Source organism: Panthera uncia, chromosome E1 (genome assembly GCF_023721935.1).
Source record: "Panthera uncia isolate 11264 chromosome E1, Puncia_PCG_1.0, whole genome shotgun sequence".
Classification (NCBI taxonomy): domain Eukaryota; kingdom Metazoa; phylum Chordata; class Mammalia; order Carnivora; family Felidae; genus Panthera; species Panthera uncia.
This window is the reverse complement of record NC_064814.1, coordinates 5220705-5236316: the sequence shown is the minus strand read 5'-3', so window position 1 is coordinate 5236316 and position 15612 is coordinate 5220705. Positions and strand designations below refer to the sequence as shown.

The following is a 15612-nucleotide window of genomic DNA, read 5'->3' as shown; positions in this document are numbered from 1 at the left end:
AGCAGTAACTTTAAAAGTCTGGTAGTCAAAGCCTGTATCTATAATATAAAATAGTTAGATAATTCTGCTCCCAAAGTTCTGAACTGTACTGTACATTAGACATCTATTCTACTTTTTTAAGAGTCATATTAAATTTGTCTTCTAACTTGAAGACTGTTACAAAGTTTACCAATAAGTTGTAATGACATCACAGAATTCTCCTTATATAGGAGTGCCTGGCTGACTCAGTCGGTGGAGCATGTGGCTCTTATCTCAGGATTTTGAGTTCAAGCCCCATACTGGGCACAGAACTTAAAAAGAAAAAGTAGGGGCGCCTGAGTGGCTCAGTCGGTTAAGCGTCCAACTTCGGCTCAGGCCATGATCTTGCATTCTATGAGTTTGAGCCCTGCGACAGACTCTGTGCTGACAGCTCAGAGCCTGGAGCCTGTTTCAGATTGTGTCTCCCTTTCTCTCTGACCTTCCCCCACTCACATGCTCGGTCTATCTCTCAAAAATAAATAAACATTAGGGGCACCTGGGTGGCTCAGTTGGTTAGGCGGCCAACTTCGGCTCAGGTCATGATCTCATGGTTCATAGGTTCAAGCCCCGAGTCAGGTTCTGTGCTGACAGTTTGGAGCCTGGAGCCTGGAGCCTGCTTCGGAATCTGTGACTTCCCCCCTCTCTTCTGTCCCCTCCCCAACTCATGCTCTGCCTCTCGAAAAATACATAAACGTCAAAAAAATGTTTTTTTAACAAATAAACATTAAAAAAAAAAGAGAAAGAAAATTTCCACATATAATGTTTAAAAAACTGAAAAGCTTTGTATTTAACCAAGACTCTACCAACACGGTTAAGTTAAAAAAAAAAAAATGATTAACATAATTGCTTGCCATTTTCAGCAGAAGCCTCCAATGCATCTACAATATTGTGAGGCACAATGGATAAAAAGATTGGCTCCTTTTATTCATTATGAAATTTTGAATTTTACAAGTATATTCTGAGCACTCAATATATTAAGTTCAAAGTGAGACTTTCTAAGGATACTTTCTGATACAACAAAATAGGTAGGATATTAACAAAAGCAAACCACATCTGAGAATTCCACAATAATTTCCATACATCTTGCCCATGATATTTACCTATACCTCTGAAAATCTCCATGCCGTAAACCATGCTGCTGCTGGGATTCCTTGATAATCTGAAGAACTAGAGCCAAGATTAAGGAAAAGCTTACAAGAGTAAGAATCCAAATAAATCAAAACCGGGTCCTGTCAGTTCATACTTGTACCAAACCATCAAACATTTCTGAAATACTTAGTACATTAGCTACTGAAACCTCTTATAATCATTTTCAAGAGCTATCTTGTCACGGGACAGGGCTAAGCATGTAAAAAAAAAAAAAACTGCCTGAACTGTTACCAACTTTCAAACTAAAAAAGAAGAGCATCATTGGCCACTGAGGATCACTGAAACCCCACAGCTTAAATAAAGTTGCTGGATTCTAACTGCTGATTATAACTGGAGTGGTTCCCACGGATTTACACCTGGACCCAGTATTTTACTCATTCAAGCCGACTCAGGTTATAAATGACGTGTACTACTCCTCTATTTGCATAACTTCCTACATCTACCAAACCTACCTTTCCTGAACAGCTGTAATGCTACACGAGCCCGTGGTCAGCACATACTAACCAACCCAGACGATAGCTTATATCAACTCATCAGTTTTTCTTTTAAAAGAAAAAAGCCCTGACCATACTCTCTTTGTTTTTGTTTTCCTTTTTAAGAATCTTGAAATATTTTAAGATTATGTACCAAACATTAGGAAGTCTAGTGACCTTTATCTACAGTTTCAATTCTTTTAGTCCTCAGTGCTTCTCTAGAGACATACATTAAAATACTGAACACTAAGACTATCTCAACAACTAAAAAGGGAGAAGCCATAAGGTTCTTTAAAAAAAATCAAGGTATTCTAACATTCATTTGGAACTACACCAGTTCAAAAAGTAAAACCCCCAAACCCTTGAAAACTTCATTAGGATGTCAAGCTAAATGTGTTATTTCAGAAACTCACCTACATTTTCTCCATTTCTTATTCATTACAAAAAGCCACAAACTAGTGTCTCAGGCACTCAATTGTGATATTCTGATGGAAAATACAGATTCCTCCAGCTCAACTGAACGACTCTCAACCAGATAAAATGCCTACAAGCCTATTAAGAAAGCTATACAAGCGATGTTAATCTACGTTTATATTCAACAAGTTTTTCCATAGAGCAATCAATCTTTGCCTCCATAGTCAGGACACGGGTCCCCACGACTGCGGGACATAAGTTTTAAGCCAAAAATGTCAACACTGTAATTTTCCCTCCTCAGTTCAGTGACTCAAGGTGCCAGGACAGGAGCTCACTGGGGTGGCCAGAGTGTCATCCCTGTCACCAGCCCTCCAAGCAGGCAACTGAGGAGGGACACTGCAGAAATCTGCCCAACCTCCTGGGGCCACGAGAAAGAACCGGACGTTTCCCCAGCCTGGAAGGCGAATGAGATGCGAGAAAAGGCCGGTCGAAATACAGACCCTGGAACTCTGAGCGCCAGAAAGTAACGGCGAGAGAAACTGCAACCCTCGGCCGCTCCTGTCTGGGACGTGCCGGGACCCGCCGCGTCTCCCGCCCCCGGCCATGCATATCGACACGTAGTCATTGCGAGTTAGGCCCGATTACTCTAGGATACTCTCCAAACTCAAGCTATCCCCGAATTCTTTGTTTGCCTTCGATCCGGCTGAAGGCCGTTCGTTTTCCTTATTTTCGTCTCCTCCGGCACCGCGTCCACCGCCGCTGCCACCACTACCGCCGCCGCCGCTGCCGCCACCGGGAACCTGTTTCTCAGCAGCCATCTTGCCCCCCGCGCCGCAGAGCCAGACGGGATAGAGGAGGCGGGACGACGGAGGAGGAAAAGAGCGAGGCCTGCCCAGACGGCCTGACGGGATAGTGGCGGACTCCGCCGCCGACGTCCCGGGCCGCAGGCGAGACGCACTTGTTGGAGTGCGCCTGCGCGTCGGCTGGGGGTGGGGCGGCCTGCCGTGACGGTGAGCGGGTTTGGGGCTCGAACTTGCCGAGAGGCTAGGGAGGCTAGAGGTTTTGAGATCTTTTCGGAGCAAACCCTCCTCCCCTCCTCCACCTAAGGCTGCGGTTCGGGAGATGGACCCCCGCCCCCAAGTCCCCGCTCCTGCCTCCCTGCACGGGGCATCGGGCTCACGTCTCAAGCACAGAGGGAGGGAGCGGTTAGCTAATGACTGGATTTCGGGATGTCTACCTCCTTGGATACGCGAGAAATGGGGTTCCCACCCTACCCGAATGAAGCACTCTCCCTGTGAGGGAACAGCCTCTACGCTTTCCTCTGGGGCCGACCCTGAGAATGCCATGGCACTGGTGGGGTCAGGGGGTCAGCAAGCGGCCACCAGGTGTAGGAACTTAGACTGCAGGGGACCTGTGTCTCTGGTCTTTGGAGCGAGCAATTCAAGCAGTTCAGGAGGAAGAAGTGTTGGGGCGAGGGACACTGAATCTTTGCAGTATGGCACTGTGGGCTTTGGAGTCTGCGTCCTATGTCTCAGACCCTGTCTCCCCCATTACTGGTCGGAAGATGTTGGGCAAATAACTTAGTCTCCCTCTAAATCTTTTCCCTCCCCTGTGAAATGGTGATAACCAATTAGGACGGTTTTTATGAAGATAAAATGAAGCAATTTAAAGTAAGTCTCTGCTCAGTGTCACTAATCGTTAGGGAAATGCAAATCAAAGCCACAATGAACTATCACCTCACACCCATTAGGATGATTACTATTTTTATTTATTTATTTTGGATGGTTACTATTTTCTAAAAAAAAAAAAATAACAGAAAATAACACGTATTAGCAAAGATATGGAGAAATCAGAACCCTGGTGCCCTTTTGGTGCCAATGTAAAGTGGTGTAGCCAGTGTGAAAAACAGTATGACTGTTTTTTGGAAAATTAAAGAATTACCATATGATCTGGCAATCCCACTTCTGGGTATATATTCAAAAGAATTAAAAGCAAGGTCTCCAAGAGATATTTGTACATTCATGTTCATAGCGGCATTATTCACAAAAACGCAACAGGGAGAAGGAACCCAGTGGCCCTCAGGAATAAACTAAAAATGGTACATCCATACAATGGAATAGTGTTAAGCCACATGCTACAACATGGATGAAGCTTGAAAATAATTGTGCTAAGTAAGCCAGTCAAAAAAAGACGAGTATTATATGATTCCACTTATATGGGGTATTTAGTGTAGTCAAATTCATAGAAAGTACACTGGTTGGGACGCCTGGGTGGCTTGGTCGGTTAAGCGTCCGACTTTGGCTCAGGTCATGATCTCACGGTCCGTGGGTTCGAGCCCCGCGTCGGGCTCTGTGCTGACAGCTCAGAGCCTGGAGCCTGTTTCAGATTCTGTGTCTCCCTCTCTCTCTGCCCCTCCCCTGTTCATGCTCTGTCTCTCTCTGTCTCAAAAATAAATAAACGTTAAAAAAAAAAAAAGTACACTGGTGGTTGCTGGGGGGGGAAGGAAAAATGGGGGATTATTGTTTAATAGATACAGAGGTTTGATTCTGCAGGGTTAAAAAGTCCTGGAGATTGGTTGCACAACAATTTACTTGTGAATTTACTTAATACTACTGAATCGTATACTTTAAAGTGTCTAAGAAGGCAAATTGTATGTTTTGTGCATTTTACCACAATTAAAAATAAATCTTAAAAAAATAAGTCTCAGGGCATCTGGCTGGCTCAGTCAGTGGAGCATGTGACTCTTGATATCAAGTTGTGGGTACAAACCCCACATTAGATGTAGAGAATACTAGAAAATAAAATAAAATCTTTTAAGAAAGTCTCCTGGGGTGCCTGGGTGACTCACTACGTTAAGCGTCCAACTCTTGATTTTGGCTCAGTTCAAGGTCTCATGGTTTGTGGGATCAGGCCCCAAGTCAGGCTCCACACTGGCAGCTCAGAGCCTGCTTGGGATTATCTCTCTCTCCATCTCTGCCCCTCCCCCGCAAGATAAGTAAATAAACTTTTAAAAATATGAAAAAATTTAAAAAATTAAAAAATATGTCTCCTAAATGTCCATCGACAAATGAGTGGGTAGAGAGAATTGATATGACCATACAATGGAATATTATTTGGCCCTAAAAAAGCAATGAAGCACTGATACATGCTACAATGCAGATGAATCTTTATTATGCTAAGTGAATAAAGTCACACAAAGGACCACATACTGTGTGACTCCATTTATATGAAATGTCCAGGGGTGCCTGGCTTAGTCAGGAGTTGTAACTGGCTGCCTACAGCTGAGGTGGGGGTGGAGATTGGAGGTTGATGGCTAAGGAGCAGGAATTTCTTTGGAGAACATTCTAAAATTGATTGTGGTGATGGCTGCAAAACTGTGACATGCTCAGTCAGCAGAGCATGTGATTCTTGATCTTGGGGTCATGGGTTTGAGCCCCACATTGGATGTAGAGATTAAATTTAGGGTTAGGGTTAGAGATTAAACAAATAAATAAACCTTAAAAAATAAAATAAATAAAAATAAGTTACATTTAAAAGTAAAACTATATATAATATATACATGTATATATATATGTATGTATATATACACACACACACATTAATGTTCAGAAAAGGCAAATCTATAGAGACAGATCTGTAACTGGCTGCCTAGGGCTGAGGTGGGGGTGGAGATTGGAGGTTGATGGCTAAAGAGCAGGAATTTCTTTGGAGAACGTTCTAAAATTGCTCGTGGTGATGGCTGCAAAACTGTGAATATATTAAAAACCAAATGCAAACTTTAAGTGGGCAAATGGCATGACATGAGGATTATATTTCAATAAAGATCTTTTTAAAAAGTAAGTCGGATGGTATTAATCCTCTAGCTAGCCGGAAGTCTGCAGTGGCCCCTCGTTCTGCTCAGACTGGAAGGCACGTTCCTTGCAACCAAAAAAGCCCTACCTGTCACCTCCTTTCCTGTCAGTCTCCTCGTTTATCAACTCAAGCCATAGCAGCCTCCTTATTTAGGGATACAGGCACACTCCTGCTTTGGGACCTTTGCACTGACTGCTGTCTCTGGAATGCTCTTCCCCCAGATATCTGCTACTCTAGCTCCCTCACCTCCTTCAAGTGTTTGTCTAAATGTCACCTTCCTAATGAGGTCTGCCTGGCCCCCCTATTTCAAAGAGCACCACTTCTACCACTATGGTACTCCCAATTCCCTTACCCTGATCTACTTTTCCTGCAGGAAAAAATGACCCGTTACTGAAGGGGCACCTGGATGATTCAGTTGGTTAAGCATCTGACTTTGGCTCAGGTCACGATATCATGGTTCATGAGTTCGAGCCCTGCATCAGGCTCTGTGCTGACAGTGCAGAGCCTGCTTGGGATTCTCTTTCTCTCCCTCTCTCTCTGACCACCCCCGGCTCAAGGGTGTGTGCACCTGTGGGTGCACGTTCTCTCGAAATAAATAAATAGACTTAAAAAAATGCATACTGAAAAACCGAATGGCAAGCATCTCATAAACATGAGCTGTTAGTATCTTCCTATTCCATGAGTAGGCAGGCAGGGCAAGGGTCTGGATTACGTTTCCCTGCCCAAAGGTGTAGGAGTAGGGCTTTGGGGGCTGAGATCCTGGGGGGAGTGGGGGAGTGGAGAGGAAAAAGAATGTTCCAGACTGGGACCCCATGAACAGGGCAGGGAAAGATGAAGCAGAAACCAAGCGACAGTGGCAGAGGGTGGTGAATTTCAGACCCAGTGAACCGGGAGAGGGGAGGTGGGTAATTCTGTAGAAACAGTAATGATTCTGCGTCACCTGCGTCACCAGCGCTTGATGCCTAATGTGTCAAAATTAGAAACAAATATTAAGTTTTATTGCAACCTAAACACCCTCCTGGCCTTGTAGGAAAATGCTCCTGGTGCATGGGACTCTGCTGTTTAGTATTTCCTTCATGTTTTCCCTTTTTGGATATCTGACTGGGGCAAGGAGACAGAGAGGAATTTGATTCACTGAGATTCAACGAACGGGCTTCAGTTCACACATCTCATTCCATGCTCCCCAGAGCCCTCCCGGAAGGGACTATGATCCCATGTTACAGCTGAAGAAACTGAGGCACAGCGCCAAGGGCAGAAACTGACACACAGAAGGGGGGCGGCAGTGCCGTCCCCCTAACCGGATGGGGAAAGCCGAGTCCCCTCCGCCCACCTCCGCCTCTTGTCACCTCCTCCCCACCCCTTAGGGGCCCCCGAGGACGCCCCCAGCCAGCCCCGGGGAGGCCTGGAGCGCCGGCCAGACTGCAGGGCGAGGTATGCGTGGTCCCAGGCGCGCGCTCCCGGCCCCACGGCGCGCCCGCAGGCCCCAGGGGCCGGTCCCCCCACCACTCCCGCGCACGGCCCGGAGGTCAGTTCCTCTCTCGGCGCGACACCGGCCGGCTGGGTGCTGGAGCGCGCCGACGGGGGAGCAGGCACCAGCGGTCCCTGTCCCCGGGGTGGGCCACCCGAGAGCCCTTCCCCCCCAGCGCGGGGCTCAACCCACCCCTCGGGCTGCTCGCTCCTCCCCCTGACCCCAGCGCACCCCCACCTCCCCGCCCCAGCCAGGCGAGGCTCACTCCGCCGGCGACTCGCCTGCAGCGGCTGGAGCCGCGGGAGCTGCGCGCTCGCCAGAGCTCAGACGGCGGCAGGAGCCCTGGCAGCCTCGGGGTCGGGGACGCCATGAATGGCTCGGGTGGCCCGCGGGCCGAGGACGCCAGTGAGGCGAATGGCAGGGACAGCTGGCAGCCCGAGGCGGTTATCGTGCCCATGTTGTTCGTGCTCATCTTCTTGGTGGGCACCGTGGGCAACGCGCTGGTGCTGGCCGTGCTGCTGCGCGGCGGCCAGGCGGTCAGCACCACCAACCTGTTCATCCTCAACCTGGGCGTGGCCGACCTGTGCTTCATCGTGTGCTGCGTGCCTTTCCAGGCCACCATCTACACCCTGGACGGCTGGGTGTTCGGCTCGCTGCTCTGCAAGGCGGTGCATTTCCTCATCTTCCTCACCATGTACGCCAGCAGCTTCACGCTGGCCGCTGTCTCCCTGGACAGGTGAGCGAGCGCCCTGGCGGCCCCCCCGGGGGGGGGGGGTGGCCAGACACCCAGGTGGGGGCCACAGAAGGGAGTGGGACTCTAGGAGGGACACACGGAGAGTAGACAAGGACACTAAGAAGGCAAAGGGACCGGAGGAGAGTGAAAGACAAACTGACGTGGAGAAGGAAAAAGGGGAATAAGAATGGGGGACCGCGGTGTCCCCTTAGGTGCGTCCTCGCCGCTCCACGCTGGAGACCTCAGCTCTCCAGCGCCACCGGAGCCTGAGAGCGCAGCGTTTTCTGACACAGAGCGTTTTCCCGTGTCTCTTTTGAGCTCAGTGCCCCTGTGAAGTTGGGATGGGAGGGATTACCGTGCCCAATCTACAGATGAGATCGAGTTCAGAAGTGACTTGTTCAGAGTGGCCCATCCAGTAATCGTGTGCGTGGAACCAATGGTCTGTTTCCTGGCGTCAAACTCAGGCACCTCCACCTCGCTAGCCTCGAATGCACGGTTTGCTGGGCGCAGTCGACTCTAGTCCCGACTGAGGAATTTGAGTCCTTCCAAAGGGCCCAGGCCAAAGTTGAAGCTGGCACACCGGAGGGTCCGTAGACACCCTCCCACCACACACACACACACACACACACACACACACACACACACCCCTCCAGGCCCAGGGTCAAAGGCAGAGAGAAGAGGGCGCACGAGGGTCTCCCTCCTCTCCGCTGGCCACCTGGATGGTTCCTGGGGAGGAAATCTGGGTCTGACTCCATGATTTCTCCAGGTCCCTCTACCCTCACGTCCTCCCGACCTCCCCTGGACAGGCAGGGAGGTGAGGCCACCTCCCCCATATAGCTCCCAGTTCCACTGAGCGCGGAGTGTGTCGGTTCCAGTTCTGAGAGCTCTGGTGGGACCCATAGAGCGTCAGCTTCTCTAAGGAATTCCCTCCAGGTACCTCGCGGTGCCTCCAGGCTGTCTGCTAAAGCCTCAAGGCGCCTGGGTCCTACCTCTCTGGGCACAGGCACTCTTGGGTAATGACAGCCTCCCGGAACCCCAAAGCTGGTTAAACCTTGGGGTGCCCTCCCTGGTGGACTCTGACGGTGGTTATAGTCCCGGGAAGACCAGATGAGTGACCCACACGCACTTTCCTGCTGCCGGTCCCGCCCCGCATCTGGAGGCAGCTGAGAGTGTCTGGGATGCTCTGGCGGGTTTGGTGCGACCATGCGCTAGGGACCTTCTTTGAGAGAAGGTGAGGTCAAGGTTTAAAGGTCTGACCCTACCCCCTTCCCCCCCCCCCCCCACCCCCACCCCCGCGAATTCACCTGTTCACCCGTCTCTCTTCCGGGCCTGACGCACAGGTATCTGGCCATCCGCTACCCGCTGCACTCCCGAGAGCTGCGCACGCCTCGCAACGCGCTGGCTGCCATCGGGCTCATCTGGGGGCTGTCGCTGCTCTTCTCCGGGCCCTACCTGAGTTACTACCGCCAGTCGAAGTTGGCCAACCTGACTGTGTGCCACCCGGCGTGGAGCGCGCCTCGTCGCCGCGCCATGGACCTCTGCACCTTTGTCTTCAGCTACCTGCTTCCCGTGCTGGTGCTCGGCCTGACCTACGCGCGCACCCTGCGCTACCTGTGGCGAACGGTCGACCCGGTGGCCGCCGGTTCGAGCGCCCGGCGCGCCAAGCGCAAGGTGACGCGCATGATCATCATCGTGGCTGTGCTCTTCTGCCTCTGTTGGATGCCTCACCACGCGCTCATCCTCTGCGTGTGGTTCGGCCGCTTCCCGCTTACACCTGCCACCTACGCGCTGCGCATCCTCTCGCACCTGGTCTCCTATGCCAACTCCTGTGTCAACCCCATCGTCTACGCGCTCGTCTCCAAGCACTTCCGCAAGGGCTTCCGCAAGATCTGCGCAGGTCTGCTGCGCCGTGCCCCACGTAGAGCCTCAGGCCGCGTGTGCATCGCCGCACAGGGGACCCACCGCAGCAGCGTCCTAGAGCGCGAGTCCACCGACGGGACGCACGTGAGCGAGGCTGCCGGGCCCCCCGCCCCCGTGCTGGCACCTCTCAGCAGTCCCCCGGCCTTGAACCTGGTACCCGGGCCATCCTGGCGGGACCAAAATGCCCCCAACGGCATCCCGGCAGTGAATGCGACCTGAGGGCACTTATTGAGTATGCTTTGGTGTTAAAGGATTGGAGTCAGAGGTTGGGGGGGGGGGGGGAGGAGGAAGGAGCGGTGGTTAGGGGAGGGAAGTAAATCTGTTAATAAAATACGCAAACCTTTTCACATGCGGTGTTGCGCTGTGTCTCCACACATCTCATGGTTACGAGGCTCCGGGTTGGAAGCCTCTGGGACTTCACAGGGGAGCTGTGGATGGATGGGTGCAATGTGCTTTAATGAACCACAGGGAAAGAGAGTGGCAAAGGCACCAGAGGCAGCCGAGTTAAAAGTCAGCATGGAAATCCCTAACTGAAGCCGGGAAGCACAGGAGGACCAAGGCTCTCTGCACATGGCCAACCTGAGGCGCCAAGTATATATAGATCCGCCAACCAGCAGCCACCTATGCGTGCGACAAAGGCAGGCAGAGCGGTTAAGCTGGCGAGATAAGTTGGTCGATGAGCGAGTGCAGACACTGTGTTCCTAGTAATGCTCCTGAGCCAGCAAGTGTGAGTGTGTGTGTGTGTGTGTGTGGTGGGGGCGGGGGAGGTCACTCCCTGCTCCCAGCCTTCTGGGGCTCCTTCCCAGTGTCCGCAGACTGATCAGTGCCTACTTTCAGCCTTGGGGTTTCCTTCTGTCTGGGGTCAAGTCTCCGGCAGCTAGGTATTTCTTCTGGGCCAGGGAAGGCGCCCCTCACCCGCCATGCTCCAGGGTACCCAGGAGCAGTTCTAAGGCACTGCTGGGCTGGGGCAGGCTGAGAATTGCATGCTGGAGCAGGAATGCCACAGGGCTTTGCTGGGGATCTAACCTCTACCTGCCCAGGGTTTGCCCCTCTTGGAGTTCTTGAGCTTTTGGAGGCTTTTTACACGGAATCGGTTCAGTGTTTGAGAGGCAAGAAAACTCCCAAGGATGTACGTATCTCATGGTGTTAATTGCAGGGCACTTTGGCAAAGGCTCGAATACTTAACCAGCCAGGCGCCCGCTTGCAAAAAGGCAGGGAAGACCCGTGGCGTCTGCCCGGATTGGAAGGACTAGGTCAAGGGGGAAGGCGGGAGGGAGAATCTGTGCTTGCCCACTCCCCTTGGCTATCTCTGAAGGGGACAGCTGATTCTAGGTGATGGAAATGGAGCGGGGCAGGGAAGCCGAGGCAGGTGCAGGATGGGTGGGGCTGGATCCTGTGCTTTGTCTTCAGGTGTTTGCGGAACCCCGGGTTGGGGGTGGGAGGGTGCTGACTCCAAGGCCCCAGAGTCCTTGCACAGAGCAGCTGCCCGCCTGACTGCCCAGTCCCCCAGCAAAGCAACTGAAATAGAGGCAGCGGTTTAGATCCCGTGGCTCCATCCAGCCTTCCACGCGGCCACTGAAGATGGCCCTGCAGCTCCTGATCCATGTGGCCTTCCTCAGGCTCAGCGCCACCGCCGGGCCCTCGGTCCAGGGGCGGGACTTTAGAACACCGGCAGTTGGTAGGTGGAGAGAGTAAAGTCGTTTAAGCTTTGGGATTTGGACCCCAGGGCACCCACCCAAATGACCTCCACCTCCGTTCTTCAGCCTGGCCATCCTACTTCGACCTCAACTGGCCCCAGGAGGTTCAGGAAACCATCCAGATTCCGAACAACGGGAGCGCGCCCCTGCTCGTGGACGTGCGGGTGTTTGTGTCCAACGTGTTTAACGTGGTAAGTGTCCTCAGGCCACGGAGGGAGCAGGTGCTGGGTGCCCAGCGGGGCGATGGGTGGGGTCTCTTGCCTTCTTTTGTCCCATAGCGCCCAGCCCCAGGTGACACACTGCCCTGCCACTTCCTCAGGACATCCTGCGGTACACAGTGTCCTCCATGCTGCTGCTTCGGCTGGTGAGCGCCCAGGGGCTGGGAAGGTGGGATGGGAGGACCGTCTCTTCATCCAGCTCAGGAGTACCAGCCTTCATCAAACTGCCCGGGGGCCTGTGTATCTATGGGAGCGGGAGCCTTAGTGGCTTCTTTGTGTCCCCAGTCCTGGCTGGACACTCGCCTGGCCTGGAACGCGAGTGTGCGCCCACGGCGTGCAATCACACTGCCCTGGGACTCACTCTGGACTCCAGGACTCACCATCCAGGAGGCGTAAGTGAGGTGGGAGTTCTTGTGCCAGGAAGCCCTCCTTAGGGACTATCCCCCTCCTGGTGGCTCTGCCAGGCCACAGGTGCACCTCACTGCCCCATGTCCCCCTCACCCTTCTGGAACCCAGATGGCAGCAGAGGGCAGCTGGGCTACGCTGGGGTCTCCCCCACGTCCCCCTTCTGAGAAGGGGCTGAGCCTCTGGCTGTGTGTCTTCCCCGTGCCCAACAGGCTCTGGGTGGACTGGCAGGATCAGAGCCCGAGGGCCCGAGTGGACCCCGACGGCCACGTTGACCTGTACTTGACCCTCACCACCGAGACCAACTGTGATTTTGAGCTCCTCCACTTCCCCAGGGACCAGAGCGACTGCAACCTCAGCTTCTACGCTCTCGGCAACACTGGTGCTGACGGGACAGGAGCTGGGGGGAGGGGGGAGCCTCTGGCCTTCTGCCAACATCCACCCGACACAGACATGGGGGGCGGCCGGCCTGTGCTCACACCAGTCTAGGGGAGCTGAAGAGATCCTAGAACAGAGCATGCTTCTCGCCTGTACCTCCCAAACGGCAGCCCACCTCCCAGCTCTCCCCTGCTCTGGCTGCAGCCCCCTTTAGTCTCCCCTCAGCCACCCCAGTGCAGCAGCCCTCAACGGCCAGGGCCAAACCGCAGTGTCTGGGCCACTCTGATGGAGCCCGGAGACCTAGGTTGCTGCAGCCTTATTCCTGGAAGCATTCCGAAGGCGTAGCCACCCAGTAAAATATCCCACGGACCCAAGGGTGACATCCAGCTTGGCCCAGAAACCCTCCCCCCTTGCCCCCCCCCCCCCCCCCGCCCCGACTCCAGCTAGTCCCTGCACCTTTACTCCCGAGAGAGATTCGGGGACAGGGGTGCCTCCTTCCTACTTGGCCACTCTCACCCTCACCCCTTCCAGCCCTGGAGCTGGAGTTCCGGGCGCACGCGGTGAACGAGATTGTGAGCGTCAAGAGGGAATACGTAGTTCGGGATCTGAAAACCCAAGTCCCACCCCAGCAGCTGGTGCCCTGCTTCCAGGTGACGGTGAGTCGCGGCGCGGCTGACAGAGGGCTGATGGGGCGTCACGTGTGCAGTCAGAGGCCATGGTGTCACCGTGCAAGTGCCCAAGCCCCCCTGTACACGCCCTCCTCCCCCCCAAAGCCCCAACTTCCTTCCTACCAGCTGCGCCTGCAGAACACAGCGCTGAAGGCCATCATAGCTCTGCTGGTACCTGGGGAGGCCCTGCTGTTGGCTGACACGTGCGGGGGGCTACTGCCCCTCCAGGCCACCGAGCGCATTGCCTACAAGGTGACCCTGCTGCTGGGCTACCTGGTCTTCCACTCCTCCCTGGTGCAGGCCCTGCCCAGCTCCTCCTCCTGCAACCCACTGCTCAGTAAGTCCCGCGCCCCTCCCCCGGCCCTGGGCTGCGGCGGGCCTCTGCTCAGCTCCCTGGGCGCAGAGGTGCAGGCCTGGCCTTGACCTGCCCGCCCCGCCCTCCTGCCCCCAGTTTACTACTTCACTGTGCTGCTGCTGCTGCTCTTTGCCAGCACCATGGAGACCGTGCTGCTGGCCGCGCTGCTGGCCCGGGGCGACCTCAGGGCCAAGAGCGGCCCCAGCCCAACCCCTAGAGCGGAGCAGCACGGTCACGGGGACTCAGAGCCAAATCCTGAAGGTGGGCAGGAACCCCTTCCTGGAACAGGGTAGAGGGAGGAATAAGGGTAGGAGTGGGTGTGACAGGGCAGGGCCGGCAGGCCCCACACCCAGGGCTGAGGCGGGGGTCACTAGGCTAGTGGCTCCGTGCATTCACTCTGCTAGCTCCACGGTCCCTGGGCTCCACCGTGTCCGGCCTTAGAAGACACGGGTCTGGAGCAGGGAGCCAGGTTAGCTTCCGTAAGGGCCCAGGTGACTTCAAACTCCCGGAGATAGCCCTATGCCTCTAGGAGCCTGTCTATGAGGGTGTTTCTGCAGCTCAAGATGGCCTGGAATGGGCCAGACCCCAATATTCATTAGCTGTTAAGTCTAAGGAAGGCACAGATACAGGCGGACGGCCCCCAGGGTTCACTCTTCTGCTCCGAGCCGGCATGTTGGGCGAGCCCCGAAAAACACCGCCTTTTCCTGCATCTCCCCCCACCAGGAGCCCCCAGAGTGAAGGGGTCGAGGAGGAGCCAGGCCGAGGCTGCTGATCACGTCTTCTTCCTGGTGTATGTGGTGGGGGTAGTGTGCAGCCAGTTTTTCTTCATCGGGCTCTGGATGTGGGCGACGTGCAAGTCTGACCCAGCTCCCGGCAAGGCCGTGCCCCATGGCGGGCAGCCCAGGCTGTGACAGCCGAGGGCCCGGGGCTGCGCACCCAGGGGAAGGGCCATGACAGCGTCTCTGGAGAAAGGAGGAGGTCAACTCTTCTCCGAAGCCCGGAGGATCCCAGGCCACCCTGAGTTCTCCCTTCTGATAGCCGTGAAAGCAGAGCGTGAAATAAACCCGTCATCACCCAAGTGATGTGTGCACGTGCACCTCAAGCATCTGTCTTCCCTGAACTGGCTATTCATTCCTGTGCTATGCGGGTGGGGCCGACACCTGCACACAACCCCTACCATGCTCCTGAACTTCTCACCACTGTGCACCAGGCATCTGGCCCCCATTTCTGCGACTACTGCTGTTGGGCCTTGGGCCAGGAGGCCCTGGGCACCAGGAGACAGGGGCCTGAGTCAGGCCACATAGGGTAGCCAGGCTTCTCAGAACTCCTTCTGCAGGGTGCTGGACCCTAGAGACTACGGAGAGAGGGCACTCCCACTCTAGTCACCTGGGGGGGTGCCTAGGAGGCAGAACACCCCGACTTCCGGGCTGTGGGTGAGGGGGAATACGTTTTCTGCACCGAATCCACGAGTGGGTCGGTCCTGCTTGTTTTTTCGCCACGCCCTCTGGCTGCGCTGTGGCCTGCCCCTCACTGGGCCCTACCGACATTTCTGGGCTCAAGGGGGCGTTCTCCACCCCCAGCTCTGAACTGGGCCAGCGGTGGGCTATTCACTCTCCTGCTCTTGTACACATGAGGCAGCTGTGGCTATAGGCCTTGGTCTTTCTTCTTTGTCCTTTCCTGTCTGGAAGCTAGCATGTGGCCCAGGGAGGCTCAGGGTCACGAAGCCTAAGGTGTGAGGGGACCCCAGGGTTCTGGGAGAGTGGTGGTCTGGGGGGCTCCAGGAAGAAATGCAAATCAGGACCCCAGGGCTCGGGGACAGGGCGCCAGGCTGGGGAAGGGGTGGAAAAAGGCCCCTGGCCCCAAG

At 54.5% G+C, this 15612-nt stretch overlaps 3 protein-coding genes across 3 annotated transcripts in view; 2 read left to right on the top strand and 1 right to left on the bottom strand.

Moving 5' to 3' along the window:
* SRP68 (signal recognition particle 68) overlaps positions 1 to 2916 on the bottom strand; it is a 36468-nt gene extending 33552 nt beyond the window's left edge. The window contains exons 1-2 of the mRNA XM_049635683.1: positions 2710 to 2916; positions 1119 to 1185 (exon numbers count right to left, since the gene is read on the bottom strand). Of these exons, the coding sequence (XP_049491640.1) occupies positions 1119 to 1185; positions 2710 to 2872 (230 nt within the window). The 5' untranslated portion in view covers positions 2873 to 2916. The remainder of the gene's footprint in view (positions 1 to 1118; positions 1186 to 2709) is intronic.
* Positions 2917 to 7732: 4816 nt separating this feature from the next.
* GALR2 (galanin receptor 2) lies at positions 7733 to 10294 on the top strand. The gene is made up of 2 exons (XM_049638123.1): positions 7733 to 8110; positions 9448 to 10294. The coding sequence occupies exons 1-2, from the start codon at positions 7743 to 7745 to the stop codon at positions 10244 to 10246; spliced, it is 1167 nt and encodes a 388-aa protein (XP_049494080.1). The 5' UTR covers positions 7733 to 7742; the 3' UTR covers positions 10247 to 10294.
* Positions 10295 to 11464: 1170 nt separating this feature from the next.
* ZACN (zinc activated ion channel) lies at positions 11465 to 14794 on the top strand. Its single transcript, XM_049635682.1, has 8 exons — positions 11465 to 11705; positions 11791 to 11915; positions 12044 to 12088; positions 12228 to 12334; positions 12560 to 12729; positions 13257 to 13730; positions 13845 to 14009; positions 14472 to 14794. The coding sequence occupies exons 1-8, from the start codon at positions 11609 to 11611 to the stop codon at positions 14657 to 14659; spliced, it is 1371 nt and encodes a 456-aa protein (XP_049491639.1). The 5' UTR covers positions 11465 to 11608; the 3' UTR covers positions 14660 to 14794.
* The last annotated feature ends 818 nt before the right edge of the window (positions 14795 to 15612 follow it).

Coding starts and splice junctions, on each gene's coding strand:
- ZACN (XM_049635682.1), top strand. CDS start 11,609: ATGGCCCTGCAGCTCCTGATCCATGTGGCCTTCCTCAGGCTCAGCGCC. Junction 11,706..11,790: donor CTTTAGAACACCGGCAGTTG/GTAGGTGGAGAG, acceptor TCCGTTCTTCAG/CCTGGCCATCCTACTTCGAC. Junction 11,916..12,043: donor TGTCCAACGTGTTTAACGTG/GTAAGTGTCCTC, acceptor CCACTTCCTCAG/GACATCCTGCGGTACACAGT.
- GALR2 (XM_049638123.1), top strand. CDS start 7,743: ATGAATGGCTCGGGTGGCCCGCGGGCCGAGGACGCCAGTGAGGCGAAT. Junction 8,111..9,447: donor GCCGCTGTCTCCCTGGACAG/GTGAGCGAGCGC, acceptor CCTGACGCACAG/GTATCTGGCCATCCGCTACC.